At 56.7% G+C, this 27,892-nt stretch overlaps 1 protein-coding gene across 1 annotated transcript; it reads right to left on the bottom strand.

Annotated features, from left to right (window-relative positions):
* Positions 1–27,717, bottom strand: RRP12 (ribosomal RNA processing 12 homolog). Its single transcript, XM_029060919.2, has 34 exons — positions 27,284–27,717; positions 24,219–24,451; positions 23,862–23,945; positions 21,530–21,606; positions 20,710–20,818; positions 19,225–19,341; positions 18,765–18,903; positions 18,504–18,631; positions 17,600–17,698; positions 17,173–17,264; positions 16,045–16,156; positions 15,632–15,729; positions 14,471–14,585; positions 13,476–13,618; positions 12,070–12,191; positions 11,712–11,776; positions 11,394–11,556; positions 10,870–11,024; positions 10,494–10,561; positions 8,751–8,844; positions 8,399–8,557; positions 8,137–8,217; positions 7,875–7,980; positions 7,441–7,548; positions 6,967–7,124; positions 6,054–6,145; positions 5,511–5,663; positions 5,028–5,203; positions 4,652–4,774; positions 2,599–2,648; positions 2,234–2,306; positions 1,757–1,821; positions 607–689; positions 1–482 (listed from the first exon to the last, which is right to left on the bottom strand). Exons 1-34 carry the CDS (start codon positions 27,420–27,422, stop codon positions 380–382), a joined length of 3,882 nt encoding a protein of 1,293 aa, XP_028916752.1. The 5' UTR covers positions 27,423–27,717; the 3' UTR covers positions 1–379.
* Positions 27,718–27,892: the final 175 nt, after the last annotated feature.

Here is a 27,892-nt window from a genome sequence, read left to right as displayed (position 1 = left end):
TGATGGTCGTTAGCATATTTATTCTCTACCGCTTGGCTGAGACTCAGCACCACCGGCAGCGACAGCGTGCAGCCCCGCTCCAAGTGCGCGCACACAAATCCACACATACACACGCTCGGGCCCCCCCAAGCAGAGGCCGGAGGCCCGGTGGTGGATGTTGTCGCTCCTGCCGCACAGGTCCACTCTGAGACATGTTAACCCCTGGGTTTATCCCGGGTGCCGGCGGTCGGGAGGCTTCGCCCCCATTCCCGTCATCCGGCCCGCCGGGGACTCGTGGGGGCCGTGCTGGAGCCGTGCCCTAGCTCGCTCGGCCCATCCGTTTCTAAAAGCGCCTTCCTGCTCCCGGGGGCGGGCGGGATTCCCCGGGGGCCCTGGAGCGTCAGCTCCGACGTTCCTTCTTGCGGTTCTTGAACCCGGTCCGGGCCCCCCGTTTGGCAGCCTTCACCAGCCCCTTGAACTGCCCCTGCATCTTGGCCTTCTTCCTGCAGAAAAGAAGCCCATCTTCCTTGAAGCCCCAGATCCCTCCCCCCTCCATTTCTCCCCTCTCCGGCCCCCATTACCCTCCACCCCCCAACCGCCCAAGCTCCTGGTCCCGCTGGGCCATACCTGCGGTTCAGCTTGGACTTATTGAGGGGGATGTAGGCGTACGGGTCTGGGTTGCCCTTCTTCTTCACGTCCCCTCTCGCTCTCTGAAGCAGAGGAAACAGACCACCGAAGATGGGCGGAGCAGGCCGGGACCCCGGTGTGAGCCCCCCGCCTTCAGCTGGACACGCCTCTCTCACCCCAGATGTCCACTCCCTCGCTCTGTCCCTGGGCCCCAGGGTCATTCACTCATTCCCCCTAGACTGTGACTTCAGTGACTTCAGGGGCAGGGATTGTCACTGTTTATTGTTGCATTGTACTTTCCCAAGCGCTTGGTACAGTGCTCTGCACACAGTAAGTGCTCAATAAATAGGACTGAATGAATTCAATCGTATATATCGAGCACTTGGGAGAGTACATTAGGCACATTCCCTGCCCACAATGAGAGGGGTGGGGGAGGAGACAGTCATTAATACAAATAAATTATAGACATGCACATAAGTGCTGTGGATGGAAGGGTGGAAGAACAAAGGGAGCAAGTCAGGGCAACTCAGAAGGGACTGGGAGAAGAGAAAATGGGGGCTTAGCCGGGGAAGGTCTCTTGGAGATGTGCCTTCAATAAGGCTTTGAAGCGGGGGAGAGTAATTCTCTGTCAGATTTGAGGAGGTGGGGTGCAGGAGGGTCTCTTTCTCCCTCCTGTATATTTATTCTCTCCCAGCGCTTAGCAGAGTGCTTTGCACAATATACGTGCTTAACAGACAGAATTACTACTACTCCCTCCGGAATGGCCACGGTGCTGGTCTCAGGACAAAGGCCCGAGAACTTTTCTCGCCCCGAGAGCAGAGTCTAGGGACTCCCCGGACGAAAACAAGGGTCTCCATGCCTCTCTTCTCCCAAATGCCTCAGACTCAACATTCCCGGTCCCTTCTCCCCTACCCTCTCTCCACTGAGTTCAGGCCTGACCGCTTCCCTCCCGCTGCATGCCTGCCCCCGTGTCTGGGGAAGGAACGTACGCCGCGGATTCAAGGTCAAGGTCTGGGGGGAGAGGGAAGGCAAACGTTGTGCCGCTGTCCACCCCCCCAGGAAGAGAAAAGGCCGCTCCGGGTCAAGTCCCCTCCTCCCCGCCCAACCGCCAGGGATCTCCTCTGGTCTCCAATTTCTCGGCGGGACGTACCTTGGCCTTGTACTCAGCCCCAATGGCTTTCTTTGACAGGGGACGATGGATGCCAGAGCCCCCGGCTAGAAAAGAAACGGCAGAGGATCCCTGAGCGCAGAGCCGCTTTGGCCAACTCCTAGGGAGCGGATTTTGGGACGGACTGACGCCGCCCTCCCTGGTTCTCCCCCCGATCGAGGACTGAGGGGGCTGAGGCCGAGGAAATGACTGGGCTGCTCTCTGTCCCCCATTTACTCTGCCCCTTCCCATTTGGAACTGGCCTCGAGGCTGGGCATGGGGTCGGGGGGGGGGGGGAGCCATGCAGGCCCTGGGAATACCGGCCTCCCCCTCTTCCGACCCCAACGCTTTCCACCCAGAAGATACCAGGACGCCCCACCTAAACCACCTCGCTCACCCCTAAGGAGTCGTGAGAGAGTGGGCAGCGGAGCCCCGAGAGGGCTGTGGCAGCGGGGCAGCCCGGGCACCCTGGCGTCTCACCTTTGTACTGAGGTCGGGGCTCCGGTTCCTCATCGTCGTCTTCTTTCCGTAGCTTGCGCTTCTGGGCTTTCTTCTGTTAACAGATGGGCCCGGGGTCACTCCAACACACCGATCCCTTGAACCTCCCATCCACTCCCCGCACCTTTTCAGAAGGCTCTTTCCAACGGCCCTCCACCCTCAGACCCCCCGAGCCCAACCCGATCCCCTCCGATGGTCCAGCTGGAGGGGTCTAGAGAAAGGGGCATCACAGAGCTCACGGTGAAGAGAACGGGGCACCGGCCACAGAGGCCAGGAAGGAGTACAGGAGTCGAGTGGAAGAGCTAGGTGCCCGCGGTGGGCCTGGACACAGACTAGGCAATACTCACACTCCTGATGCCCACTTCCTGCTTGAGGTCCGCCATTTCCTCATCCGCAGCTGCAGTGAACAACACAAAGTGCTTATTGCAGAGTCAAATGCCCCCTGCAAACTCCATCGTGTTACACTCCCCCAAGAGTACAGTGCTCTGCCCAAAGTAAGTGCCCAATAAATACCATCCATTGATTGAGCCCACAGAAGCACCATGGCTTAGTGGAAAGAGCCCGGGCTTGGGAGTCAGAGGACATGGGTTCTACTTCATTCATTCATTCAATAGTATTTATTGAGCACGCTTACTATGTGCACAGCACTGTACTAAGCGCTTGCCTCGGCAACTTGTATGCTGTAAGACCTTGGGCCAGCTATTTAACTTCTCTGTGCCTCAGTTACCTCATCTGTAAAATGAGAATTAAGACTGTGAGCCCCTCGTAGGATAATCTGATTACCTTATATCTACCCCCAGAGTTTAGAAAAGTGCTTGGCACATAATAAGCACTTAACGAATACCATAATTAATTAATTAACCGAGTTGCTCAGCTAAACTGTCGGTTCCCAACTTTGCCCAGGACCTCTGTAATTCCTTTCCTTCTCCCTACTCCAACCTAGTTGGCGAGGGAGGAACTTTCGGCTCCGATCCGGTCCTGGGGATGATCCCTCCCAGGAAAGAGACCCACTCCTCCGGCCTCTCATTTCTGAAGGAGAAGGCTTTAAGTACTTAAAGGACATGGAACCTCTGGGAAAGCAGGTGCCATAGACAAGGGGAACCACAGAGAAACCACTCAATCCCAGATCCTCCACCCCAAACAGGCCCAGACAGGGACATACCAGCTGCCAGCTGCCCAACCCCTCATAATAATAATACTAACAATAATAATAATAATGGTCCTTGTTAGGTGCTTAATATGTGCTAATCACTGTTCTAAGCGCTGGGGTAATAATAATTATGGTATTCGTTAAGCACTTACTATGTGCCAGGCACTGTACTAAGTGCTACGGTGGATACAAGCAAATTGGGTTGGACTCAGTGCCTCTCCTACATGGGGCTCACAGTCTCAATCCCCGTATTACAGATGAGGTCACTGAGGCACAGAAAAGTAAAGTGACTTGCCCAAGGTCACACAGCAGACAAATGGTGGAGCTGAGAATAGAACCCATGACCTCCTGATTCCCAGGCCCATGCTCTATACACTGGGCCATGCTGCTTCTAGATACAATTTAATAATAATAATAATATTGTTGGTATTTGTTAAGCGCTTACTATGTGCAGAGCACTGTTCTAAGCGCTGGGGGAGATACAGGGTGATCAGGTTGTCCCACGTGGGGCTCAGTTTTAATCCCCATTTTACAGATGAGGTCACTGAGGCACAGAGAAGTGACTTGCCCAAAGTCACACAGCTGACAAGTGGCAGAGTCGGGATTCGAACCCATGACCTCTGACTCCCAAGTCCGGGCCCTTTCCACTGAGCCACGCTGCTTCTCTTGAATTTAATCAGGCTGGACACCATCCCTGTCCCCCAGGGGGCCCAGACTCTTATTCCTATTTTGCAGATGAGATAACAGAGGCCCAGAGAAGTGAAGTGACTTGCTCAAGGTCACATAGCAGACATGGCGTGGAGCTAGGATTAGAACCCAGGTCGTGATTCCCAGGCCTGTGTTCTAGTCAATAAGCCATGCTACTTCTCCTGCAGGGGTGCCAGGCAGCACTGAACTCACTGCACTACACTGTGGGGGAGGCAGTGTGTTTGGCAGGTCCCCAAGAAGATGCTTGACCCGCCTCCACACTGACCAAACCGCCCACCAAGGTCCTGACCCCTGGAACGTCCTCTAGCCCTTCCCTCTGTAAGCCTCGACGGCACGGAAGGGGGAGCCGGCCCGATCTTGCCCCTGCCATCCCAGAGCCTGTCGAAAGCCGCTCAACCTCCTACGGGGCTTCCCAGAGCCGGAGGGAGGGCCCAGCTCCTCCAGGCCCTCGGTCGCCCCGCAATTCCTTTAAACTCCCGACTCGACACCAGGAACAGGTCCCGGGGGGCCTGGAACAAGAGACTCTGTTCCCTCCGTCTCACCTTTGGAGCCCTCCTCCTCTTCCGGCTCCTCCTCTTCCTCCTCGCGGATGATCAGACGCCCGTCGGCACTCATCTTGAAGTCGTGGCCTTGCTTCCTGTTCCGCTTGACCCGGGGCTGGGTAGCTATTCCCCGGAAAGGGGGTGGAGGGAGGAAGAGAATGGCAGCGAGTCAGAGTCACACCCGACTGCCGCCCCAGACCCGCTCTCCACCGCCGACCATTTCGGACCCCGACCCGCCGCGGCCGGGCCCATCAGGGTTAGCCGCGGAGCCCACCCCGGACCACGAGCCCTCAGCTTCTGCCCCTTCAGTCTCCCCCGCACCCTGGGGAGGGAAGAGTGCAGGGAGCGGAGAGAGGGATCTCCCTCCCACTCTCACCCAGGACTCGCTGGGCCACACTGGGGTCCAGGAAGTTGAGGGGATCGTCGCCACTGCCCTCCTTCAACCAGGTTCGGCTCTTCTGCCGCATCATCTTCTTCTGCTCCTTGCCCCACCGGGCTTGCTCCTCCTCCTCCTCCTCTTCCTCCTCAGAGTCAGCCAAGATCTCTTCGATTCTGTACGTGAGGACGAGTCAGCCGGTGCCGCTCGCCAAAGAAACAGGCTGGCTTCCCCCACCCAGATAGTCCACAGGCTGAAGAGTCCCGCCTCGACCTGTGCCCCCCGGCGCAGGAGGGGGGAGACATATATGCCACCCCAGTGACCCTCTCGGGGTTCTCCTGCCCACAAGGACAGCACCCAAAATTGTACCCGGGGAGAAACGAGATTGCTAACGCCCACAGACCACAGCAGGGCTTCAGGGCAGCTGCGGAGGGCATAGAGGAAATCAGAGCATCAGGGCCGGGGCCCGAGCAAGATACCGACCCTTCTCCCCGGAGCTGGACGGGCTCCTCTTCCTCTTCCTCGGCGGCCGCCTGGCGTAGAGCCCGCTGTTTCTTGGAACGGGCCTCGGCTTTGCGGATGTTCACAAGGACCCTATGGTAGTCTTCGGGGAGCAGGCCCTTGACCAGTTCAAACCTGCGGTGCAGAGAGGAGGGCGGCGGCCCAGAGGGTGTTAGTCCCGGGGTTTCTTCTTAGCAAGGATGGAGGGAGTTGGATGGAGGGAGGGGAAGAGAGGTAGCGCTCCATCAAGCAATACCTCCAGCTAGCTCAGGCCGAAACCCACTCACCCTCTCCTTAACTCGACCTCTAGACTGTAAGCTCATCGTGGGCAGCAATTGTGTGTCAGTTATATCGTTGTATTGTACTCTCCCAATTGCTCAGTACAGCGCTCGGCACACGGTAAGCGCTCGGTAAATGTGGTTGACTGACACCAGGGGGCTGCTGTCCATCCAATCCCCTCCCCACTAGGTCCCACCACCTCCTCCGTCAGCCTCCCCGTTCCTTTTCGTCCCCAAACCTGCTCACCCAAACTTGCGGATGAACTTCGTAAACAGGTTCCTGAGTTTCATGCGGAAGTGACGCCGCATATCGTCTGTCAGGTTCCCAATGGCCTCCATCTGCCAGAAAGAAACGTGGCGGCGGCATGAGATGGGACGGGGCAGATCCAAACCCCGCCGCCTCCGGGGATGGGAGGTGAGGAGGGGTCTGTTCCAGGCCCGCCTAACAGCGGAATCTGGCTGTAGCGGCCTCCGCTCCCCGTGTTTCACGTGACGCCCTGCCCGGCCCAGACTCCCCTTCCCAGGAAGCCACGCCAAGCGAGCCGTTTGGCTCTTTGACAAGCCCACGGGTTCCTGAAGGAGCCAGCGAGGGAATAGGTGGGAGGAACGGGCAGGTGAGATGGGGGCCCACTGCCAACCCCTCGCCCAGGTGGTTGGTGGTAGTTTCTCACTCCTTAGCCAAGTGGGCAGAGGCTGTGCCAGGGTTCGGGGGTGGGTGCTTTGGTGGCTGACTTTTCTCCAGCACCCACAGGGGAGGGGAGGCCCCCAACAACCCAACTGCTTGGCGAAGTCCCACAGTAAACCAAGAAGCCCCAGGCTACCAGCCCGCTCACACCTGGTGACACACAATTATGAACCGGCCGATATCTACAACCATGCTTCTTGATTCTGCTGTTCCTTGGTTCAGGGTTCTTGCACATAGGAAGCACTCAAAAAATACAGGTGATGGACTGGCCCGCCTCCTTCCTACCTGTGGCCTCACCCGCAGCCCACTTTAAGGCTCACTGGACCCTCCGACCCCGAGCCGCCGTCCAGGGAGAGCCCAAGACGGCTCCTTCGGTGGTAGAGGAGCGGCTTGTTTTGTCCACCTGCCCTCTCCCAGCCCCACGTGGACTGGCTAGAACGGGTATCAGCTGCGGTTCCTCGACCCCCGCGCTCACCATGAGCTGGAGGTGCTTGGCCAGGAGCGCCACATCCATGACCAGCAGGACCACCTGGACGAAACCCAGGGCCGACCTGACGACGTCGCGGGTCCGAGAAGTCAGCAGCAGGCACACGTTCCTCAGCAGCTGCTCCACCATCTCCGCTCCCATCAGACCTGCGGCCAGACCCCGCCGCCCATCAGAGACCCCGTCCTCGATCCCCGGGCCGCCCGACTGTGGCAACCCTGACCGGCGGGGGGTTCGGGGGAGGGGAAATGGGAAGCAGGAGCTGGCTCAGGGGTCTGGATCGCCAAAATTAATCCGGGGAGGTTGGAACCCATATTCTCTGAGCTCAATCCGACGCACGTGCATATATGCGTGGCGGTGGGTGGACAGGGACTCCTGCTGCACTGGGGATGGGCAAGTGACGGTCAGGATGATGCTACAAGGCTCCTTCTTCCCCCACCGCTACGGCCCCGTAACTGCTCTCACCTCTGAACTCAAACAGGAGGCGAGTGAGAGCGAGGATGCTGCAGCTGACCATGGTGACGGAGCCCGTGAGGCCGGCGTAGACCAGAAGCAGGTATCGCTGCAGGGCATCTGAAAGAGCCCCAGAGACCACAGTGGAGCCGCCTCCCTCGGGGCTCGGTCCCCCACTTCTCTGGCGGTGGACACCACACCTGCCCCCGAAGCCACCGTCTCCTCCCCAATCACCTACTCCCCGGGAGGGTGGGGAGGGAGTCTGAACAGGGGACGCCTCGAACCAGACACCTCCCTCCATCACAGCCAAATGAGCAGGGCTCCTGGGGTGGGGTGGGGGTGGGAGGGAAGTAGCCACAAACAGCGAGCCCGACCCTGGACCAGGATGAGGGAAGGAAGGAAGGAGGAAAAGAGGGAGGAGGATGGATGGAGGAAAGGAGCCTCACCTTCCTGGTTGGGGCCAAAGCGGAGGAAAGCATGACCCATCTCCACAAGCAGGGTGTAGGCGTTCTTCCGGGCTCCCACGGACACCTCTTTGGTACACAGGATCACCTGCGGCAGACGGACCCCGCAGGTGATCAGTCCATGCCGCACTGATGCCGGTGCAGGGAGAGACCAGCCGCGGAGAGCCCAAGAATTCAATGGGGTGGAGTGGGGGGGGAAGGGGGCGGCCTCTCCCCAGGGCCACACGCTCTCTCCGGCCCTCACCTCGGGGACCAGCGCTGTGACAAACTCCTCATGCTCAGCCGTCAGCTGCTTCACGATGTGGAACAGGCACTTCAGGCGGGGCTGGAGTGGGGAGACAGTTCAGGGGGGGGAGTCAGCAGAAAGAAAAAAGAGAGAGTATGTGCACGCACACGAGCGAGGTCAATCCTGCTCCCTTTCACCCCCTCCCTGCCCTTGGGCCAGGGAGCTTCCTCTCTAGGTTGAACCCCCACACGCGGGGGGGGTTGAGGGGAGCTTCACTCACCCTCTTGGCGGGGGAGGCGGCGCTGCGCAGAGAGCCCAGCAGGGTCGTCTTCAACTCGTCCAGGTTGCTCTGCACAAAATGCTCCCCAGAGCCCTGCTGGCTGGCACAGAGCTCCTCCAGCACTCGGTAGGCCTTCTTCTGCAGCCCTCGCTCCTTGCTCTGAGGAACAGGATGAGAAGGACAGGTGGCGGGGTGGCGCGCTAGGTTACTATAAGCACCAGGAGGGGACGGAGGGCATCCGGCAGGCTGCCCCGGGCACATGGCACACTCTGCCCGGGGATGGTGCCTGGTCTGGGAACGACGGGCCCCCGCCCGGGCCCCTGGCACGCCCACCAGCCCTGTCGAGGCTCACCTCCAGATGGGGTTGGATTGTACGGAACAGGGTGTTGATTGAGTTGTTATCCACATGGGGTGCCAACGCCACGATCAGGTCAAGGATGGACAGCCTGTTCGAGGCGGCAAGAGAAAACATGGAGGGAAGGGGCAGAGATGGCAGTGGGCACCAAGCGGGAAGAACCTCCCCGCAGAGGGCCTGTCAAAACCCATCTCCTCTAGGAAGCTCTCCCTGATTACTTCCGCTCCCATCCCAACCTATCAGCCCGACGCGTGAGCCACGCCGCCCCTCTATTCCCGGCTCCGCCATCTGTCTGCTGTGTGACCTTGGGAAAGTCACTTCATTTCTCCGGGCCTCGGCTACCTCATCTGTAAAATGGGGATTGAGACTGTGAGCCCCACATGGGACAGGGACTGTGTCCATCCTGATTTGCCTGGATCAATACAGTGCCTAGTACAGTGCCTGGCACATAGTTAACATTTAACAAATACCACAATTATTATGATTATCATCATTCACCGGCCAGAGGGCTCTATCCTACCGATAGGATGCTGTTTCTACAGGTGCCTGACCTGTCTCTCTCTGAGAAGCAGCGTGGCTCAGTGGAAAGAGCACGGGCTTGGGAGTCAGAGCTCATGGGTTCGAATCCCGGCTCTGCCACTTATCAGCTGTGTGACTGTGGGCAAGTCACTTCACTTCTCTGTGCCTCAGTTACCTCATCTGTAAAACGGGAATGAAGACTGAGAGCCTCTCGTGAGACAACCTGATCATTCTGCATCTACCCCAGTGCTTAGAACAGTGCTCTGCACATAGTAAGTGCTTAAAAAAACCCAACATTATTATTAGTTGATGATGGTATTTGTTAAGCGCTCACCATATACCGGGCACTGTATGTATTAAGCGCTGAGGTGGATACAACTAGAGTTGGATACGGTCCCTGTCCCAAGTGGGGCTCACAGTCTCAATCCCCTTTCAAGGATGAGGTAACAGGCACAGAAGTGAAATGATTTGTCCAAGGTCACACAGCAGACAAGTGGTTGCGCTTAGATTAGAACCCACGGCCTTCTGACTCCCGGGCCCAGGCTCTATCCATTACGCCATGCCGCTTTTCTAGTTCTGCAAGCTCCTTGAGGGGTCCCCGATGGTACGGAGGGTGGCTATTTTCCCACTGCTTAGTTCAGGCGTTTAGTACAGTGCTCTACATACAGTAAGCAGTCAACAAATACAGCTGCTGCAGCACTGTTCTACCTCTTTCTAACAACAATGGCTGGGAACCGACTGAAGGAGAGTTGGGTAAAGGGAGCAGGTCGCCGGGGGAGGGGGATACACCTCACGACCAACTTGCACTTCAACTCAGGGTCGCTGTAACGGTTCTAGGGGATCTGGGGGTCATTCATTCATTCATCCAACAGTATTTATTGAGTGGTTACTATGTGCAGAGCACTGTACTAAGCTTGGAATGTACAAATGGGTATCAGAGACAGTCCCTGCCCTTTGACGGGCTTACAGTCTAATCAGGGGAGACAGACAATAACAATAGCAATAAATAGAATCAAGGTGATGTACATCTCATTAACAAAATAATAGAATCAAGGGGATGTATATCTCATTAACAAAATCAACAAAATGCCCCCACCATGGACTCCCCGCATCGGAGGGCTCTCTGGGGCAGAAGAGACCCCGGGGCCCTGTGGTCACCCTCCCCGTCCCGGGGAAAGGAGAGGCGCCCAACCTCGGGGGGAAGAGCCTGGAGCACGGTACCTGGTGAATTCGGTGCTGTTGGGGTCCGTCACCTTCTCGCTCGCTTTCTCTAGGAACCCGGACGCCAGCTGGAAAGGCCAGGGATAGGCTCACGTCCCGCCTCTCCTCGGCAGACCCCGGGCCGACCCTGCGGGACCTCATTACGGGCAGCAGCGCTGACCACCCGGCTCGAGGGCCACGCCCGAGCCCGTCCTGGGGCTGAACAAGCAAAAAGGAGGCCGAGGCCCCTGCTTCCCCCCACCGAGTTCGGGTCGGTCCTAGAGGGGTGAGCACGGACAGCAGAGGCAGAGGGCCCCTCCCTACCACTCCAGCCCAGACTCCCCACAAAGTCCCTCAGGGTCTGCACAGGCCCGAACTGGGCCCGGGGCCGGCTCACCTCGGGCTCGGCGACAGTGAGGTAGGTTTTGACGGTGTCCAGGACGGCCCGCCGGGAGGCCGTGCCTTCCCCAGCCACCGCCGGCTGGCTGTAGACGTTGAACAGGATGGGCAGGAAGTTCTTGGCAAAGCGGCCCACCTCTGCGCGGTCGGCCTCTGGAGGGGGCGAGGACACAGACCAAGTACCGGAGGTTGGCGGGGCGGAATGGGGAATGAGCCGCTAGGAGGTGGTCCCTTCCAGGAATGACATCGGGGAAGGGCCCGCAGGCCCGAACCAGTCCCCAGAGAGCCGGGCTGGGCGAGTGACCTGCAGGGATACCGGTCCTTGGATCGGGACCTGATGTACCAAAGCCTCTGCTCGCTCCTGGCAGGGAAGGGCCGCCCTGAGCTTCGTCTGCACGGACAAGAGCTGGCCCTATCGACCGGTCCCAAAGAAGATGGGCTCAGGCCCCCGGAGGGGGAACGGGAGGTCGGGAGGTCGAGCCGTTGCAGCTCCCCGGTTCTGATGGCGGGAAGGAAGCCTACCTGCCTGGCAGCCCTTGGTGATCAGAGTGCGCAGAGCGTGGCACACGGTCAGCCGCAGGTCAGCCCGCTCGCTGATGGCTGTGCCGAGGGTGCGGGCCAGCCCCTTGAAGGAGGTGGCCACGTCGGTGGGTTGAGTGCAGAAGCCCGGCAAGAGGGTCCACACCTGGCTCCCGGAAGAGACAAAGAAAGAGAGGAGATGCCGGAAGAGACAAAGAAAGAGAGGAGATGCTGAGCGAGACACCCAAGCAGCCAAGCTTCACTTTCTCCCAAGGCCAGGCCACCTTCCCCTGCCCCTCCGGCCCCACAAGACCTCCTCACCTGCCACTGGAGGGTGTCATAGATTTTGGACTCCACGGTACTTCCCGCTTGTGCCAGTTCATCGGCTGCCACCAGAGACAAGGGGACATCATGAGCCCTCCTGACGCACCCACTTGTGCAGGCCCCAGGCCAGAAAGACCACTTCCCAGTCCCCATTCACTGGGACCTATCGTGGAACCGATTCCCGCTGCGTCCCCAAACCCGGCCCCATGCCCCCCTCCGCCCTCACCCCAGCTCTACTCCAGGCGAGGGGCTCCTCGAGATCTATCGCCTCAGCAGGGAGGCTCGGCTCCATACTGCCCCGGCTCCCCTTTGGCCCCATCCCAGGAGCTTCGGCCCCACGGCGGCCCGCGGTCACCTCTGCTCTTCAGAGTCATGGCCAGGGGCAGGAAGTAGGAGGTGAAGAAGCCAAGCCGTGTGCCGCGGACGTGGTCCCGGATCACGGGCAGCAACCAGCTCCGGGGAAAGTCCAGGGTCTCCCTGAGAAGCGATAAGACACCCCAGTCCCAGCCCGGTGAGGCCACAGAGAGTACGGAGGGGGACTCCCGGTGTTGGGACACAAATGGGCAGGACCGGGATCGGGCGGGCAGGCCTCACCAGGGGTGGGGAGTTTGGCAAACACTGGGCAGCCAAGTCTCCCTGACCTGGGCCAGCAGGTCGTGCTTCATTAAGACTTCCCATGAACGATAAAGACTTCGCAACACTGCTAACTGAACGTGACATTAAATAAGACAAAAGGAAGTGGAATTGACAAATACAACTCTCTATTATTTTCTTGCAGACACAGTGGTCCAAGAACAAGGGGCAAAAGAAGGTAGGCAGTGGATGAGAGACGGAGAGATAGAAAGGACAGTCAGAAACACACACAGAGTGGCAGACGTACAGAAAGGCAGCAAGTCCATGGAAACAATCAGGAGACCTGAGTTCTGCCACTGGTTTTTGGGGGGGACCTTGAGGGCAAGTCATCCAACTTCTCTGTGCCTCAGTTTCCTCATCTGAAAAATGGGGAAAAGACACCTCTCCTAACTTCTTAATAATAATAATAATAATTGAGGTATTTACTAAGCACTTACTGTGCGCCAGGCACTGTACTAAGTGCTAAGGTAGCTGCAAGAAAATCGGGTTGGACACCCAGTCCCTGTCCCACGTGGAGCTCACGGGCTCAATACCCATTTTACAGATGAGGTAACTGAGGCACAGAGAAGTGAAGCGACTAGCCCAAGGTCACAAAGCAGACGAGTGGCAGAGCTTGGATGAGAACTTACGACCTTCTGACTCTCTGGCCCGTGCTCAATCCCCTACTCCATGTGAGCTCTTTGTGGGACAGGGAAAGTTTCCAAACCAATTACTTTGCTCTACCTCAGTGCTCAGCACAGAGTACGGGATTCCTAAACACCATTATTAAGGAGCCAGAGAATAGCAGAGACAGGAAGACTTAGGAGAGGCCGAGTTAGAGAGAAACACCGAGAGGACAGAGAGGCGGATGCTGCTTCCCCTTGGACGGTGATATCTCAGCAGGAGCAAGAGAAGCAGAAGGCTGGAGGGAGCGTCCGTCCCCAGGCCAGGCCCGCTGAGCAGCCCGGCACCGGGCTCTGAGGCCATCGCCCCCGCGGCTGCCGCTCCCCCAAGTCTCCAGTCCTTGGGGGTTGAGCCCCAGGATCCAGAGGGCCGCTAGCAGCCCCGGTCTGAACCCAGAAGCTGAGCCGGAGTCGGGTCTGTCTGCTCCGGGCCTCGGTCGGGGCCGCTCCACGAGGCAATACTCACTCGGAGCCATCGATCTCCAGGGCCACGGTCTGCAGCAGCACCTCCGGCCCCATGCTGCTCACCGCCGCGCCCACGGCCTGGTCCAACGCCACCGTCAGGGGGAAGTGTGGGGAGAGCCGCAGGTCACACAAGGACTGGAGACACTTCAGGGAGAAAGGGAAGACAGAGAGGTGGCATACGAGCAAGCGGGTAGACGCGCGGGCACGCACCCAGTCGTCCCTGGCCCTGCCCTCCACCTCACAGACCCCTTCACCAGTAAGGGGTGGTAGTCAGTACCAAGGGACTGCTCTCTGCAGGGGTTCCCCACCCCCCTCCACCTCGCCTCAACAGTTTGGTTCTTCCTCCAGCCCTGTCCGTCCACACCGAGGGTCATTTTCCTAAAACGCTGTCCTGCGTACTCAAAAGCCTCCAGTGGCTGCCCATTCCACTCAACATCAAGCAGAATCCCCTGAACGCTGGTTCTTCAGGCTCCTTGTAGGCAAGGAACACATCCGCTAAAGCCGTTACATTACTTAGTGCTCCATCCACAGTACCTTGGAGAAGGGGAAAGGCCACCTACTCTTCCAACCGGGGGGAACCAACAAACGATGCTCTTCACCCGCCCCCACCGCCGACCTTCCCTTGCCAGGGGCCGGGCATGACCCCACTCTCATAATTCCCGCTGGACTTGCGGGCCAGAGCTCACCACCTCAGCCTCCGGCAGTGGGTCAGCCTGGCTGCAGGGGTCCGGAGGAAGGGCTCGAGGCCTGAAAAATGGCTTCGGGAGGAAGGGGACCCCCGGCCACCCCTCGGGGGAGCGGCCTCAGGACACCCAGAGCGTGGCGCCGCCCCAGTTAAAGCAGCTGTCCGCTCCCACGGGTGAGGCTGGTGGGGCAGGGACAGGCACCCGTCCAACCCGAGACCAATGGACTCCGAGGCCCCTGACCCCAGCCCGCGGCCCTGCCCCCACGGGCAATCCAAGATGGGCAGCTCCACGGAGAGCCCTCGGAGCTCACCTTCCTCATGATGGGATGCGCCTGCTTTCCGCACGCCTCGAAGAAGCTCCTCAGCAGCTGCAGGACCGAGGCCCAGGCCGCGTGGAAGCGGTAAGTCAGGCCCTCCTCCACGGCCCTGCCAAGGGAACACGGCTCCGTCAGGACAACAGGCCGCACCGGTCTCCGCCCTGGGGATCCCGGGGCGAATCCTCCATCCCGCGGAAGCCCACAGGCTGCCGGCCACCAGACGCCTGTCCAGGCTGGGCCCCGACTGATGCCAGGCGGCTCATTCCGCTGCCCGGATTTTTCCAAACCATCATCCTGTGTACATCTTTCCACTGCTCAAAACCCATTGCTCTCGCCATCCAGGAGAATCCCCTGAATATCGGCTCTGTAAGCTCCTTGTGGGCAGGGAATGTACTCTCCCAAGGGCTTACTACCAGGCTCTGCTCACAGTAAGCGCTCAAAAAGAAACCACTGGTTGATTTAAGGCACTCTCCCCCCTCATTTCCTTGCTTTTCTCCCGCCCAACCCCGGCTCTCATCCTTTGCTCTTCTCAAGCCCACTTTCTCACTGTGGCTCACTCTGATCCCTCTGGCTGCCGACCTCTTACTCGTGCCCTCCTTGCCACCCGGAACTCCCTCCCACTTCATGCAACAGACTGACGCTTTCTTCACCTTTGAAACCCTTATGAATCCTATTACTGCCTACAATCTGTAACTTTTTTCGGTATCTAGACAGGGATCAGGTCTACAAATTCTAATGCAATATCCCTCAAGCATTTAGGACAACGCTCTTCCCATAGTAGACACTCAATAAACAGCACTGAGAAGTAGCATGGCCTGGTGGCAAGCGCATGGGTCTGGGAGTCAGAGGACCTGAGTCTGTCACTTGCCTACTGTATAACCTTGGGCGAGTCACTTAATTTTCCTGTGCAAAATGAGAATTAAATTCTACTCCCTCCGGATTCAGACTGAGTCCCATGTGGGACAGGGACTACATTGATTATCTAGTAACTACCTAGTGCTTAGCAGAGTGCTTCACTATCCTAAGCAGCACTATTCATTCGATCGCATTTCATTCAATCGTATTTATTGAGCGCTTAGTTTGCAGACCTCTTATCGACTGACAGGGTGATCTAGGTCTCAGACCAGGTTAGGAGGGACCACGCTGGATTCTCACCTGAACATCTTGGAGACACACAGGGCAGGGCCGCAGGCTGAGGTGGAAACAGGTCCGATGTCATCCATGTGGGGTGCGACGCATTCTGCCACGAGGACCTGAGGAGAGGCCCCGAAGTGGCACCCGTCATGGGGAGCTACCAGCCCCGGGGTGTGCCCCACCCTCCCTCCTCGGGCAGATGCCAGCCGGTCCACACTCTCTTCTATCTGCTGCCTCCACCCTCAGAAGATTCACACGGGGCCACCCCGCAACCCAGTCAACCCATCCCTCACCTGGGAGCCTTTGCCTCAGGCTGAGATGGATTAAGCAAGGGCCGAGCGTGAGGTCGAAGCACGGCCCCTTCTGCCTCGGGCCCCCCACCCCCTAACCCGGGCCGGACCCCGAGCAAACGGTTCTAGAGGCTGATCACAAACCTTCAGGCTCTGGGTGGCGGTGGCTCCCACCTGCGCGTGGGGCGAGAGAAGGCAGTTCATGGCGGTCCCAAAGAAGCGAGGGAGATGACCCAGGCCCAGGTCCCGTTGCAACCTGTAGGGAGGCGGGAAGCTTCCACTCTGAGCGGACGGCCACAGACCCGAGGCTAAAGGGGGCTCGCGTCTGGCCGAGGGGATGGGGCCCACGGGATCTGGCCGTCGGGCGCTTTCCAGTCTGGGGCCGTGCCACGGCCCCGGCTCACTGCCACAAGTTTGGGACATCACAGCCTCCCCACCTCCGATCTCGCATACTGCCCGCCGATGTGACTGTAGGTGTACGCGGGTGTGCGTTTTGTCGGCCTGCAAAACTGCGTCGCCCCTTGTGCCAGCCCAACCCGGCCTGGCTTGTGACTGGGGTGTTCACAGACCACTCCCACGATAGGCCACGCTGGTTGTTCCTCCCAAGGGGAAGTAAAATCAGCTGAAACTCAAGATGGATTGGATTTCCTCCGTCTGCAGCTTTGGGGTTCACTGTGGATTTATTCATTCCTGCATCCCTGGTCCCTTTTACCACAGATGCAGATAGAATGACGAAGAGAGACCCGCCAAGTTCCTCGTGACATGGGATTAGAGTGGGAGCACCCTGAGGGCTGCGACTGAGTCTTCTTCTTGTAGACTTCCAAAGGTCCAGGACAGTCTGCCCACAGAAAGTGTGTGGGGAGAAGATGTCGTCAATGACTCTCCAGGCTGGGAAGCAGCATGGACTGGTGGACAGAACACGGGCCTGGGAGTCAGAAGGAACTGGACTCTAATCCCAGCTCTACCCCTCTGCCTTATGACCTTGGGTAAATCACTTCACTTCTCTGCGCCTCAGTTACTGCATCTGAAAATGGGGACTGAGACTGTGAGCCCCATGTGGGACATGGACTGTGTTCATACTGATTAGCTTGTACCTCCCCCAGTGCTTAGAACAGTGCCTAATAAATATCATAAAAAATAATAATAATGATTAAAAAAAGACAGGAAGGCCCTCCTCATCATCCTTCCGGTTCCTCCCCCTTCTCTTTGCAGCCCAGGAGGAAGCATTCCAGGCTGGAAGTTTCTTCTGGGAGTCCCTCCCCTGGGGCCTACCTGACCAGGTTGATGTGGGCCTCCTCCATGACGGTGAGCCAGGCCAGCAGAGGTTGGAGGTCATGCTCACTGGGTAGGTAGTCGTACAGGGCCTGGGGTGGGGAAGCAGGTGGGTGATCAGAGGCCTTCTGCCAGGTGGTCCCTCCAGTCTCTTTCTGGATCCACAGGAGTAAGCCCGGTTCATTTAATGAACTGGGCTGGGGGCGAGCGAACCTCTGCCCCCCGTATCACTAGGGATCCTGCAATGGGAGAGGGGCACTGGGCCTCCCTCTCCCAGGATGCTCACGCCCCTCCACCGCCAACAACACGGCCAAACCCAACCCAACTCCGCCTCACTGGCTTGGGTGGTCTCTTCCCTCCTCGCTCCACTCGCCCAAGCCCCCTCCCCACCCAATGGCACTGTGCCACCCACCCCCACCCGCCTCACCGTGATGATCTGGGCGTTGAGCTCGGCCGACAGAGTTTCCGGGCGAGGCTTGGCGTGGAAGAGGCTGTGGAAGGCCTGCATGGCACAGGCGGTCACCAGCTGAGGAGACAGACTTTTAGGATTAGAATCTCTGTTGGGTGAGGAGCATTCTCAGTACAACGCTTAGTACAGTGCCCGGTGCCTAGTAAGCACTGAGCATTAAAAAAAAAGAGAATGGTGAACTACGGCAGCCCTTGAAGGAAATGGGGCAGGCGGGGCTGGGCACCGAGCAAAGTCAAGAGCAGGGCAGCTCGGCTCCGGGCCGTGGACAGACGGAGCGACGGGGGCCGTTCGCCTGTGGCCCAGACATTTCCCCGGGAGGAAACGGCCGCTGCTTCCAGCAGAATTCTGTCCCGAGTGAACTTCGCCACTGGCCGACGGGAGCGAGCAGGATTGGAGATGGAAGGGGGGAGGCTCCTCCACCCTGCCTCACGGCTACCAGTCAGTCAACGCATTTTTCGAGCGCTTACTGTGTGCAGCGCATTGTACTAAGCGCTGGGGAGAGTACAGCAATCAACAGACACCGGCCCTGCCCACAATGAACTTACAGTCCAGAGGGGGAGACAGACGTAAATATAAGTAAATTACAGATATATACATAAGTGCCGGGCCACCATCTTGTCCCTAATTACTGGGCTTCCAGGTTCCCTGCTGGGGAGAACTGTCACCCCGCGCCCATGGTTCAAATGGGGACGGCTGCTGCCACGAACCTAGAGCTGGGGCTTGTGAAAGAACATCTGGCCCCACTAGTCAGCGGGCATTTCCAGCTGCCACTGCGGATCATTTGGCTCTCTGTGCCCACAGAGGTCCGTCCCTGGCTCTGTCCGTGCCCCCCTCCCTTCCCGGCCCCGGAGCCCCGGCTCACCACGTGGCTAAGGGTCATAACCCTGAGGAGCGTCTCACTGCAGCTCTTCACGGCCCCCACCGGGAAGCAGGGCAGCAGCTCCGCCAGCAGCGTCAGCACGTGCAGGGTGGTGGTGGCCTCCTTGGAGCCTGGAGGGGAAATGGTGAAGGGTTCTGCCTGCCCCGGTGGGGTCTGAGGGTCCGGGGCATCCTCCAGCCTCAGCTCCGGACTCCGACGAGCCACCACCGGCCCCTGGCGCGCGCAGACTCCCGCCCTCTCTACCTCCGGCCTTCTCTATCTCCTGGACGCAGAACTTGGCGGTGGAGGGGGCAGCTGGGTGGTGGGCGGGAGCCGCGTCTCCAAACAGGAAGTCGCTCCCCTTCACGACGGAACACACCCCGTGCTGTGCCGCCTTCCGGATCTGCGGGGCGAGAACAGGGGGCGGGAGACCAAGTCGGGGCGCGCTGGGTACCCTGCGAGAGGGCCCCGGCACTCCAAGACCCCAGGCTCCCTCCCCAGAGGGACCCTGTGCCCATCACCCTTGGAGATGCAGCATCCGGGTGCCAAAACAACTTCCAACGGGGTTCCTCTTCTTCCGGGCCGAGAAAAGCTCACACATGGGGGACTGTGGATACCGGTCTACTCCCAAACTCCCAGCCCAGGCCCCAATCCCAGCTGCCAGCTGGAGACACTAGCGGGGGTTGAGGTCACCTGGCGGGTCCCAGCCCACCCGCCGGCCTACCTTGGGCTTGGCATGGACAGTGAAGCTTAGCAGCCCGTGGTAAATCTTCAGGGTGATGGGGTAGCCCCAGGTGGCCAGGTCTTGCTTCCGCAGAAGAGTAGCCAGGCAGGAGAGAACCTGGAGGGGGAGAGACCGCATGAGCATCGCCTATCCAGGTTCACGATCAGGGGATTCACCATCCCCACACATGTCCGGTGCCAGTCCTGCTCCACCCCCAAGGCAGAAGGAGCCACTGGGGCCGGAGGGGAGTTGGAAGCCCCTAAGGGATCAACGTGGCCTAGTACATAGAGCAAGGGCTTGGGATTTATAAGTTCGTGGGTTCTAATCTCAGCTCCACTCCTTGCCTGCTGTGTGACCTTAGGCAAGTCACTTCACATCTCTGTGCCCCAGTTGCCTCATCTGTAAAATGGGGATTAAGGCTGAGAGTCCCACGTGGGGCTCTATCTACCAGCGGTTAGTACGGTTGCCTGACCATAGTAAGTGCTTAACAGATAATAAAATAAATCCTATCAAGGGATGAGGCACCCCCTCTACATCCATGTCCCAATCCAGACCCACAGCTGCTGGAGGCCAGTGGTGGTCTTTACTGGTCCAGTGTGGGGGTGTGAAGGGCAGGCAGATACCTCAGGAGAAAACCTCCTACTCCAGAATGGCAATGAGCTGCTGACCACAAGGGTTTTAATAATAATCATAATAACAATAACTATGGTATTAAGCATTTACTATGTGCCAGGTACTGTACTAAGCGCTAGGGTGGATACAAGCAAATGGGGTTGGACACCGTCCCTGTCTCACGGGGGGCGGGGGGCGCGGTCTCAATCCCCATTTTACAGATGAGGGAACTGAGGCCCAGAGAAGTAAACTGACTTGTCCATAGTCACACAGCAGACAAGTGGAAGAGCCGTGATTAGAACCCACATCATTCTGACTCCCAGGCCCGTGCTCTCTCCACTACACCATGCTCCTTCTAAGGAGTAGATAGACAGCACCCCACTTACCTCCAACACATTTAACAATCATCAGCATGATATTACTAATTGGGGCCATTGTCCAGCACTTACTATAGGCTAAGAGCTGGGGCTGATTCAATAAGAGCCGATGGGACACAGTTCCCATCCACTAAGGGCTCACTTCTACAGGGAAAGAACAACTGTAGAATCCACATTTTACAGATGAACAGAAGGCCCAAATAAGTTAAGTGATTTGCCCAAGGTGACATGGCAGGTAAGTGGCAGAACTGGGATCAGAACCCAGGACTCCTGACTCCCAAACCCGTTCTTTTCACAAGGCCACGCTGCTTCTCAGCAATTATAAATTACAACTCTGGAGAAACATGAGTAAGCAGACCCTGGCCACTCCCCTCAGAGTTTGGGCATTACCTGGGGAGCAGCTGAGTTTCCCCCGCCCCCCTCCCTTCTGCGGGGAGCGGGGCAGAGCCCCATTTCCCCAGGGAGATGCCCCCCCGCCCCGAGTTTGGACACTCACCCATCGGAGGGCAGGGTTGGAGCTGCTGCTGCTGGCCTGGGCCGCCAGGATGTCCATCAAGGCCTTGGAGGTGTCAGAGAACTTCTTGATGAGCACGGGGCTCGGTACCCTTTGGAGAGGGGACAGAGGTAAGTGTCCCGCTCCCCATCTCAGCTCCCCCGACCCCACCAGAGCAATATCTCTGCAAGAATATCACAGTCTCCCATGCGAGTCTCTCTACTTCCCACGCCCACCAAACCATGACTTCTGTGGGGTCTGCCCTGCCTCCCTCCCGCCTTACAATCTTGCACCATCACCCCCTCTCCTTGCCCAGGCACCACCACCCTCCCCAGACTCTCCAGGGCTCCTCTTTTTCATTCATTCATTTATTCAATCCTATTTATCGAGCGCTTACTGTGTGCAGAGCACCGTACTAAGCGCTTGGGAGAGTACAAGATGACAACAGACCCATTCCCTGCCTGCAATGAGTCTGGAGCAGGGGAGACAGACATTAAAGCAAGTAAATAAATGGCAGATAGGGACATACGTGCTGTGGGGGTGGGAGAGGGGAAGAAAAAAGGGAATAAGGGTGACGTAGAAGGGAGTGGGAGAAGAGGAAAGGGGGGAAGGCTTCTTGGAGGAGATGTGCTTTCATTAAGGGGGAAAGGGGAAGAGAGTAATCGTCTGTCTTGCTCTCCGACATGTCTCTCGTGCTCTCATATGTCTCTTTCACAGACACACACCCAATCTGTTGGCCATTACCAGCTCTGTTCTCGCTCCCTCTCTGACCCCTGCCACCTCCCACAGGACAGTCAGGATTGAGATAGGTGTGAGGACTCACCGCTTCAGCACCAGGTTAAGCAGATAAGCAACAGCAGCGAGAGAGTCAGGTGACTCCACGGCTTCCAAGGTGGTCATCTGAGGGGAAAGAGAGGGGGCAAAGGGAAGCTGTGGGAGACCCTGAAAAGTCCAGGGCTTTCAAAGGTTCCCAGGGGTGGTAATTTATGGCTTAATGGCAAGAGCACGGACTCGGGAGTCAGAGAAAATGGGTTCTCAATCCCAGCTCCGCCACTTGTTTGCTGTGGCAGGGTTGTACTTTCATTCACTCATTAATTCAATAGTATTTGAGTGCTTACTAAGTGCAGAGCACTGTACTAAGCGCTTGGAATGTACAAATCGGTAACAGATAGAGACAGTCCCTGCCCTTCGACGGTCTTACGGTCTAATCCGGGGAGACAGACAAGAACAATGGCAATAAATAGAATCAAGGGGAAGAACAGCTCATTAAAACAATACCAAATAAATAGAATCAAGATGATGTATATCTCATTACATCATCAGATGTAATGATCTGAAGCAGAAAAGCAGCGTGACTCAGGGGAAAGAGCCCGGGCTTGGGAGTCAGAGGTCATGAGTTCGAATCCCGACTCTGCCACTTGTCAGCTGTGTGACCGTGGGCAAGTCACTTAACTTCTCTGTGCCTCAGTTACCTCATCTGTAAAATGGGGATTAACTGTGAGCCCCACGTGGGACAACCTGGTGACCCTGTATCTCCCCCAGCGCTTAGAACAGTGCTCTGCACATAGTAAGCACTTAATACCAACATTATTACTAACAAAATAAATAGGGTAATGAAGATATATACAGTTGAGTGGACGAGTACAGTGTTTGGAAATTGTACTTTCCAAGCGCTTACTACGGTGCTCCGCACACGGTAAGTGCTCAATAAATATGATGGAATGAATGAAAGCGTGACCTTGGGCAAGTCACTTCACTTCTCTGGGCCTCAGTTTTCTCATCTGGAAAATGGGGATTAAGAGTGTGAGTCCTATGTGGGACAACCTGATTACCTTGTAGCCACCTCAGTGACTAGACCAGTGCCTGGCACACAGTAAGCGCTTAACAAGTATCAATTTTGTTAGTTTTATTATCCTCATGCAAGCTCTGAAACACAATGTGTTTTCATGTCTGTCTCTTCCCCACCCCTGGCTAGATTGTCAGCTCCTTGAAGTTAGAGATTGTATTTACCTCTTCTATTGTATACTCCCAAGCCCTTAGAACAGTGCTCTGCACACCGTAAGTGCCCAGTAAGTACCACCGCTTGACTGTTTGAGTGACTGCACACAAAGATGGCATTTAATAAGTGCTACAGTGATCATGATGAGTACTTCGCTCAATCAGTGGCATTTTTAGAGTGGGAAACACAGTCCTAAGCATTTGGGAAACTTCAACAGAAACAAGGCAGAAGTGTTCTGCCCTCATGGAGCTTTCAATCCAAAGGGAGGCACAGATCAACATTATTTCCAAAATACTGAAGTAGCCCAAACAGCAGAATGGAAAAAGTTGAATAATCGGCAGCCAACAGTTACTGATTGATATCAATAGACCTTTAGGAGGACCCGTGGGTTGGGGAAAAAGGAAAACATGGCACAGAGTTTCTACACTCTTAAGTCATTTGAAAGCTGTGGTGGTTGCTAAACTCCCAGGCCTTCTGAATGTAAATAGCCTCCACCCCCAGGCCAGATCAGGCTGTTATTCTAAGAGCGGCTCAGTAAGGGATGAATTAAACAGTCACAGACTCCTGGGTCCAATTCCGGGGGCTCCGTGGAGCAGCACGGCATAGTGAACAGAGCATGGGACTAGGAGTCAGATGGCCATGGGTTCTGATCCTGCCTCCGCCACGTGTCAGCTGTGGGGCTTTAGGCAAGCCACTTCACTTCTCTGTGCCTCAATCACCTCATCTGTAAAATGGGGATGAAGACTGTTGAGCCCCGTGCTTGTATCCACCCCAGCGCTGAGTACAATGCAGTTTTTGCAGCAGAAAGCTAAAAGCTGAATGATGAGGATGGTATTTATATGGTAACCATAGGCTGCGCTCTCTGATGAGCACAGGGGTAGATAACGTAATCAGATTGGACACAGTCCCTACCCCACTCACAGTCTAAGTGGGAGGGAGAAATAAGTATGGATCCCCATTTTACAGCTGAGGACATCGTGGCCCAGAGAAGAGAAGAAACTTGCCCATGGCCACACAGCAGGAAAGTGGTGGAGGCGACACTAGAACCCGGATCTCCCGACTCCCAGTGCCAAGCTTTTTCCACCAGGCCGCACGGCCTCTCGCTGAATGTGCGGGTGATGTGGAAGCTAGTTCATTCCCCCATTCTCCCACTCACCAGGGCCGCAAAGTACTCGGTTTCCGTCTCCTTCCCTCCCTGTGAACGGATGACTTCCGTGACAGCAGCCAGGACCGCACAGATCTGCAACAGATGGAGGAGAAGGGGTCTGGGGCTGGAAAAGTAGCCGCGGCATTCCGGCACTTTGAACTCCCTCTCTTCCCCAGGCGCAATCCCACACCGAAACCCAGGAACGGTGAGGCTCGGCAAGGGCCAGGCCGGGGGACGTCCCCTCCGATTTCTAGCTCCGAGAAAAACCATGAGTTCACTTCCGCGGTCGTTCCTGGACGTCGGCAGGGACCGACCCCCAGGATTCCTGAGTCGCCGGTCGCCCTCTTCTCTCCCCAACCCCCGTACCTCCTTATGAGCAGCGGAGTTGGACTCCCAAAAGCGCTGCACTTTGCTGAAGGTGACGTTGGTGCAGTCGGAGAGGCCACTGAGGAAGGTGGCTGATGATTTCTCGGTGAGCGCCTGTCCTTCTTCTTCGTGCTCCATGGGGGTGGGCGTCCCATCTCGCTGGCCCACGGGCAGGGGCCCCGCCTGAAGTTCATTATGCAGCTTCAGGGCATCGACGGTCAGATCGCTCTTTTCTGGGACAGACAGGACCAGCGTCAGCCCCCTGGGAGCTGAGCATCTCAGAAGCCTTCACTCCTTGGTATCGCCCTGAGGGCGGGGAATGCGGCTACCAACTCTGTTGCAGGGCACTCTCCCGGGTGCTCAGTATAGTGCTCTACACCCAGTAAGCGCTCAATAAATACCATCCATGATGATAATGATTGGGGCGCTGTCGACTCGAAGACCCTGGAAGCAGGGACCCGGGAGAAGAGCAAGCACGGCTGCACGGTAAAGGGCCAAGCTATCACTCAATCGGTCAGTCGTATTTACTGACTGCTCACTGTGTGCAGAACACTGTTCTAAGTGCTTAGAAGAGCATAACACAATAATAAATAGACACATTCCCTGTCTACAATGAGCTTACAGTCTAGAGGGGGAGAGTGGGACAGGGGGCCCCTGATTAAAGCTTATCCTGCTTTCCCCCCATCCCAACTGGCTTCCCTAATAACGTGGGTATTTGTTAAGCGCTTACTATGTGCCGAGCACTGTTCTAAGCGCTGGGGTAGACAGAAGGGAATCAGGTTGTCCCAGGTGGGGCTCAGTCTTAATCCCCATTTTACAGATGAGGTACCTGAGGCACCGAGAAGTGAAGTGACTTGCCCAAAGTCCCACAGCTGACAAGTGGCCGAGCGGGGGTTTGAACCCATGACCTCTGACTCCAAAGCCCGTGCTCTTTCCACAGACCCGCGCTGCTTCTCGCGGTTCCCTTTCATTCATTCATCCAAAAGTACTGATTGAGTGCTTACTATGTGCAAAGCTTCCCTTCTAACCAAAAGTTCATTGTGGGCAAGGACCGTGTCTACCAACTCTGTTACACTGTACTCTCCCAAGCGCTTAGTATAGTGCTCTGCACACTCTAAGCACTCAATAAATACGATCGACTGATCGCTTAGTATTCATTCACTCCATTCAATCGCATTTATTGAGCACGTACTGTGTGCAGAACACTGTTCTAAGCGCTTGGAAGAGTAAAATATAACAAAAAACAGACACAACCCCTGCCCACAAGGAGCTTACAGTCTAGGGGGACGGAGCAGACATTAATATAAATAAATCAAGTTACTTCACTTCTTTGGACCTCAGTTATCATCTGCAAAGCGGGGCTCAAGTCTGTGAGCTCCCCCGTGGGACAGGGACTGTGTCCAACCTAATTTGCTTGTATTCACCCCAGCGATTTGTACAGTGCCTGGCGCACAGTAAGCCTTTAACAAATACCATCATTATTATAATAAATACGATCGATTGCTTGATACTGCTGTTCAGTGCTCCAAGGGCACATTTCAATTCAGTGGCATTTACTGAGCGCTTACTGGCTGCCAAGCACTGTACCAGGAGCTTAGGAGAGTAAACAGCGTGGCGCTTGGGAGTCAGAGGTCGTGGGTTCTAATCCCTGCTCCGCCCCTTGTCAGTTGTGTGATTTGGGGCAAGTCATTCATTCATTCATTCTATCGTATTTACTGAGCGCTATGTGCAGAGCACTGTGCTAAGCACTTGGCATGTGCAATTGGGTAACAGACAGCAACAATCCCTGCCCAGCAATGGGCTCACAGTCTAAAAGAGGGAGACAGGCAACAAAACAAAACAAGTAGGCAGGCAACTTCACTGGGCCTCGGTTCCCTCATCTGTCAAATGCTGACAAGCAGCGTGGCCTAGTGGAAAGAGGCCGGGCTTGGGAGTCAGAGGTCGTGGGTTCTAATCCCAGCTCCGCCACTTATCAGCTCTGTGACTTTGGGCAAGTCACTTCACTTCTCTTTGCCGCAGTGACCTCACCTGTAAAATGGGGATTAAGACTGTGAGCCCCACGTGGACAACCTCATTACTCTGTATCTACCCCAGCGCTTAGAATAGTGCTTGGCGCATAGTAAGCCCTTACTAAATGCCATCATAAAAAATGGGGATGAAGACTGTGAGCCCTACGTGGGACACCCTGATGACCTCGTATCTACCCCAAGCGCTTAGTACAGTGCTTGGCACATAGTAAGCGCTTAACAAATACCCTCATTATTAAAAATGGGAATGAAGACTGTGAGCCCACGTGGGACAACCTGAGGACCTCGTATCAACCCCAGCGCTTAGAACAGTGACTGTGGGCAAGTCACTTAACTTCTCTGTGCCTCAGTTACCTCATCTGTAAAATGGGGATGAAGACTGTGAGCCCCACGTGGGACAACCTGATGACCCTGTGTCTACCCCAGCGCTTAGAACAGTGCTCTGCACATAGTAAGCGCTTAACAAATACCAACATTATTATTATTAACAGTGCTTTGCACATACTAAGCGCTTAATACCATAATTATAATTACTATTAAGGGAGAGGAGCAGAGGGCGGGAGGGGAGGAATGAGGAAGCGCTTACTAAATGCCATCATAAAAAATGAAGCAGCGTGGCTCAGTGGAAGGAGCCCGGGCTTGCAAGACAGAGGTCATGGGTTCGAATCCCAGCTCTGCCACTTGTCAGCTGTGTGACTGTGGGCAAGTCACTTCACTTCTCTGGGCCTCAGTTCCCTCATCTGTCAAATGGGGATGAAGACTGTGAGCCTCACGTGGGACCACCTGATGACCCTGTATCTCTCCCAGCGCTTAGAACAGTGCTCTGCACATAGTAAGCGCTTAACAAATACCAACATTATTATTATAAAAAATGGGGCTGAAGACTATGAGCCCCACGTGGGACAATCTGATGACCTCGTATCTACCCCAAGCGTTTAGAACAGTGCTTGGCACATAGTAAGCGCTTAACAAATACCAACATTATTATGATTGTTATTAGTTGTCCAGCTTGTTCCCCCCCCCGGGCCCGGCCTTCACCTGAGGACCGGCTGAAGAAGCGGCTGCGCGCGGCCTGGCGGTGCTGGCGGCTCTCCGGGTTGGAGTCGCTGCTGTGGCCCTTCTTCCAGCGCTTCAGTTTGGCGGCCTGGCCGGACCCCAGCTTCCCTGAGCGCCCCATCTCCGCTCCGACCGGCAGCTCGGACGGCCTCCACGTGGAACCCCGAGGGTGGCCACCTTTACTTCGGCTAAGGCCACTTCCGGTTCAGCGCCATCTTGAGTGGGGCTGAAGGCCTCCACTTCCGGCGGCGCTTCAGTTCGGCAGTTCGGCGGCCCGGCCGGACCCCAACTTCTCAGAGCGCTTCGTCTCCGCCCCCGAATCCGGCTCCGACCGGCAGCTCAGGCGGCCTCCACCTAAAACCCCCAGGGTGGCCACCTTCACTTCGGCTAAGGCCACTTCCGGTTCAGCGCCATCTTGAGTGGGGCTGAAGGCCTCCACTTCCGGCGGCTTTGCCTCACGTTGGTTCTCCAGCGAGGCCTGCCCTCCCTTCGCCGACTCCTCCTTCTCTCCTCCCACAAATCTATGAAACTCCCTTCTCGAACCATAGGGCGCCCCTAAGCATGTGAGGATGGTGGCATTTGTCAAGCGCT

This window comes from Ornithorhynchus anatinus, chromosome 3 (genome assembly GCF_004115215.2).
Source record: "Ornithorhynchus anatinus isolate Pmale09 chromosome 3, mOrnAna1.pri.v4, whole genome shotgun sequence".
Classification (NCBI taxonomy): Eukaryota; Metazoa; Chordata; class Mammalia; order Monotremata; family Ornithorhynchidae; genus Ornithorhynchus; species Ornithorhynchus anatinus.
The sequence above is the reverse complement of the archived record's forward strand: the minus strand, read 5'-3'. Positions and strand labels throughout refer to the sequence as shown.

What these genes read in the sequence shown, in the direction of transcription:
- RRP12 (XM_029060919.2), bottom strand. Translation starts at nt 27,422, where the DNA reads ATGGGGCGCTCAGGGAAGCTGGGGTCCGGCCAGGCCGCCAAACTGAAG. An exon ending in TTATGACCCTTAGCCACGTG is followed by an intron (nt 17,699 to 18,503) that starts GTGAGCCGGGGC and finishes CTGTCTCCTCAG; the next exon opens with CTGGTGACCGCCTGTGCCAT. An exon ending in TCAACGCCCAGATCATCACG is followed by an intron (nt 17,265 to 17,599) that starts GTGAGGCGGGTG and finishes TCCCCACCCCAG; the next exon opens with GCCCTGTACGACTACCTACC.